The following is a 3,328-nucleotide window of genomic DNA, read 5'->3' on the forward strand; positions in this document are numbered from 1 at the left end:
TGTGTGTGTGTGTGAGTGTATGAGTGTAAGAGTGTAAGTGTGTGTGTGTGTGTGTGTGAGTGTAAGAGTGTAAGAGTGTGTGTGTGTGTGTGAGAGAGTGTGTGTGTGTGTGTGAGAGTGTGTGTGTGTGTGTGTGAGTGTGTGTGTGTGTGTGTGAGAGAAAGAGTGTGTGTGTGTGTGTGTGTGTGTGTGATTACATATCTCCTCACAGACTGGTTGAACTGGTTAATGTTAGTTCCTGGATTGCCTCTTTACTGTCATTAGATGATTTACCATAAATGCGGATTATCTTAAACTGCAGAGCTTGATAGGCAGTGAGAGAGACTTCTTAAACCTACGTATTATCTTACCAATTTGGGCAAACTGGGTAACGTTTGTAACAATCAAGTGAATAACAGACAGGATGAAGATGATGAAGTGCTCACAGAAGTTATGAATTAGCTGTGTTAAAGCTGAGATGTGTATTTGTCATATGTTTGTACTCTTATCAAAGCTTAAATGCAGAGACAGCTGTAAGTAAACCATTTGTAGGTCGATTCCCTGAAAAGTGTAAAAGCTTGATTTTTTTGGCAATCAGTTTGAGAATCAGGTCCTCTCCTTGACCTTGACACTTGCCACATTAAAGAAGAGGTGGCAAATTCTGCTCAAATTCATGTTCATGCTATCTCCACATTTGTGTTTTTTGCGCTTGTCTCTTCCTGCATTCTCTCTTAGTCATCGTGCTGTTGCTGGCTCATTGTAATGTGATCTTGAACTGACTGACTGTACCTCCCATCTCCCCTCCTTATTTTCTCAATCCTGGTCAGATTGAAGGATGGTTTCTGTCACAAACAAAGCCTCAAGTCAGTTCACTTGGTGGTCATCTTAGCAGCACATCCGGACAACTGTTGTAATGCAGCTGCTGACTACTTGAAAGGGACAAGAACAAATTATGCAAATAGGTTTGCTAACCTTAAATTTCAGTTGCATATCAAATCAGATAACAGTATTATAAAGGTTGGCGCTTTCGCTCAAAACAAGCTGAAAAATCTACATTTACATTATTCTGAATTTGGCAAAAAGTCCAAAGCGCTGTCACAATTTGGAAAACAACTATATTGCTGCATTTGGTTTTTAACCAAACCAAACTATTTTTGCCATTTCTTTTTCTAAAAAAAGGCTGACAGTAGCTGGAATGACTATTGAATGACCAAATTTCAGCAGATTAATTGTTCTGGCCATTATATCAATATTTCTCTTGGATTTATCCATACTTTGAGAGCCTACTGGAAAGCATATATTATTCAGGAAACTCAATTTGGAGTGATCTATTTCTTTAATTATAAGGTGGGACTTGTTAAGAATCGTGATTTTATTTTTTTTTCTGCCAGTGGCATTTTTAATCTTTTATACACCTCTATGTTTTTGACTTTGTCATAAACCTTTACATTTTTTGAGCATTAGCGGTAATAAATGTTGTAATGTTTCAATCCAGCTGGTATTCACCATTCCGTGAGCTTTGATTGCAAGTCTTCTGATCTTTAATTTATCTGCTGCTTCAGTGTGCAGCTGCAGACGAGAGAAAGAAGGGCTTGAAAGAGATGAGAAATGGATGAATCAGTTTACCTTAAGAACTTTCTTCAGGGTCATGTCGTGTCTTGTGCCAAATAAATCTGCATTTGCATTTGTAGAAATTAGTAGACTTTTTTCTTTTAATTTCATGTGAACTAAACATAATGTGGTTTGAGTATGTGACTCTTTGTCTCTTGTTTTCTCTGTAGAAATATCGGTATCAGGATGAAGAGACTCCGCCCCTGGAGCACAGCCCCGCCCACCTGGCTCACAGCAAGAGCGCTGAGATGCTTCACATGAGTGATAAGAACCTGGCTGCCATGGACACCATGCACAGTTACGCCCCACACACACACATCTCACCAATAAAGGTACGGAAACACACACACACACCCACAGGATTGTGCTGTTAATACTGTACTTATATTATAATACTTCCCCAGAGTAAGATTTTATTGTTGAGGTGTTGCTGTTTTCTAAGCTCAGGAGACATAGCATTCTATTCTATTCTATTCTATTCTATTCTATTCCCTCAGGAGAAATAGATGCAGTCATTCACCGGAAAACAATAAGATTAAACTGCAATATAATAAACAGTTATTTACTATTATTTATATACGGTAATTTATTAATATTTTTAGTTAGCTTTTATTTTTATATTTTCACTTATATTTTAAGCTTTAGTAATTTTGCTATGTGCTTTTGTCATTTTTACAGTTTTGTTTTGCTACAACTTAAGCATATTTTATTTCAGTTAGTTGCTGAAGCAAAATTTCAAATATTTGTTTGTTAGTTTTTTTTAACAGTTAATTGTTTTTATCTAATATTTATATTCCATTTTATTTCAGCTTTATTTCAATTAACAAAACCATTTTTAATAGTTTTAGTTTTTGTAGGCAGAAAAGGCCTACCTATTGTCAATTGTGTAGTGATGTATGAAGCACAACTCACAAAACACTTAACCTCTATTAGTCAACATGTGAATTTGCACGAATTTCCAGATGTGAAATCTGTGGGGGGAAATCTTGTGTCCTCTAGCAAAATTCCTAATAGCGTGCATACCTATTGAAATGACTGGATTTTGTACGTGAAAATTCACACGAAATGTTCATTTCTGAATCATATTGATCGTAAACTTTGGTATCCATGCACTTGAGTACATTTGCAGCATATGCTCTCCATTTGCCCTTGTTTTTGTCTAGTAGAAACAATTGCGATGTTGAAGAGATGTAATTTAAGACGTTCACTTGCCAACATACTCGGATAAACCACTGTATAATATAATACTTATTCACTGAGGTTCCCCTTCAGGAACTCGAGCTGCGTCGAGATTCGCTTTGGGAAGCACGTGTCAAATCAGTCCAATGGAGCAGCGAGACGTCACGAGCAGGGTGACGTAAGCACCAGAAAGCATAAAAGCGCATCCGGCAGAGCGCAAACCAGCTTCTGCTCTTCAGTAGCGCTCTGTGTATGTGTCTGTCTATTTACTGTTGTCTGTCCGCACAAGCACTCATATATATAAAACAATGAGAAAGTCTATGGTGAGCGAACGGCAGTACAAACGCTGTGTTCCTCCCTGCCCAAGATATCTGATGGCAGGGGATACACACGATTTGTGTGTCGTTTGTTTGGGAGCGGAGCATGCACGGTCAGCTCTCGAGGGGGCTGATTGTCATGACTGCGAGCTGCTCTCGCTGTGCACGCTCTGCTCTCGCCTGGCCGTGTTTGATGAGAGCGGCCAGGCTCGCGATCCCGCTGGCAGCGGTCCCGCTGTTGC

At 38.9% G+C, this 3,328-nt stretch overlaps 1 protein-coding gene across 2 annotated transcripts in view; it reads left to right on the plus strand.

The window, feature by feature from the left end:
• The window catches only part of LOC107556052 (disks large homolog 4), a 163,053-nt gene that overhangs the window by 73,498 nt on the left and 86,227 nt on the right, over positions 1 to 3,328 (plus strand). For both annotated transcript variants that reach the window (XM_016239042.1, XM_016239041.1), the window contains exon 2: positions 1,761 to 1,922. In XM_016239042.1, the coding sequence (XP_016094528.1) occupies positions 1,761 to 1,922 (162 nt within the window). The remainder of the gene's footprint in view (positions 1 to 1,760; positions 1,923 to 3,328) is intronic.

This window comes from Sinocyclocheilus grahami, unplaced genomic scaffold (genome assembly GCF_001515645.1).
Source record: "Sinocyclocheilus grahami isolate Dianchi unplaced genomic scaffold, SAMN03320097.WGS_v1.1 scaffold553.1, whole genome shotgun sequence".
NCBI classification, from domain to species: domain Eukaryota; kingdom Metazoa; phylum Chordata; class Actinopteri; order Cypriniformes; family Cyprinidae; genus Sinocyclocheilus; species Sinocyclocheilus grahami.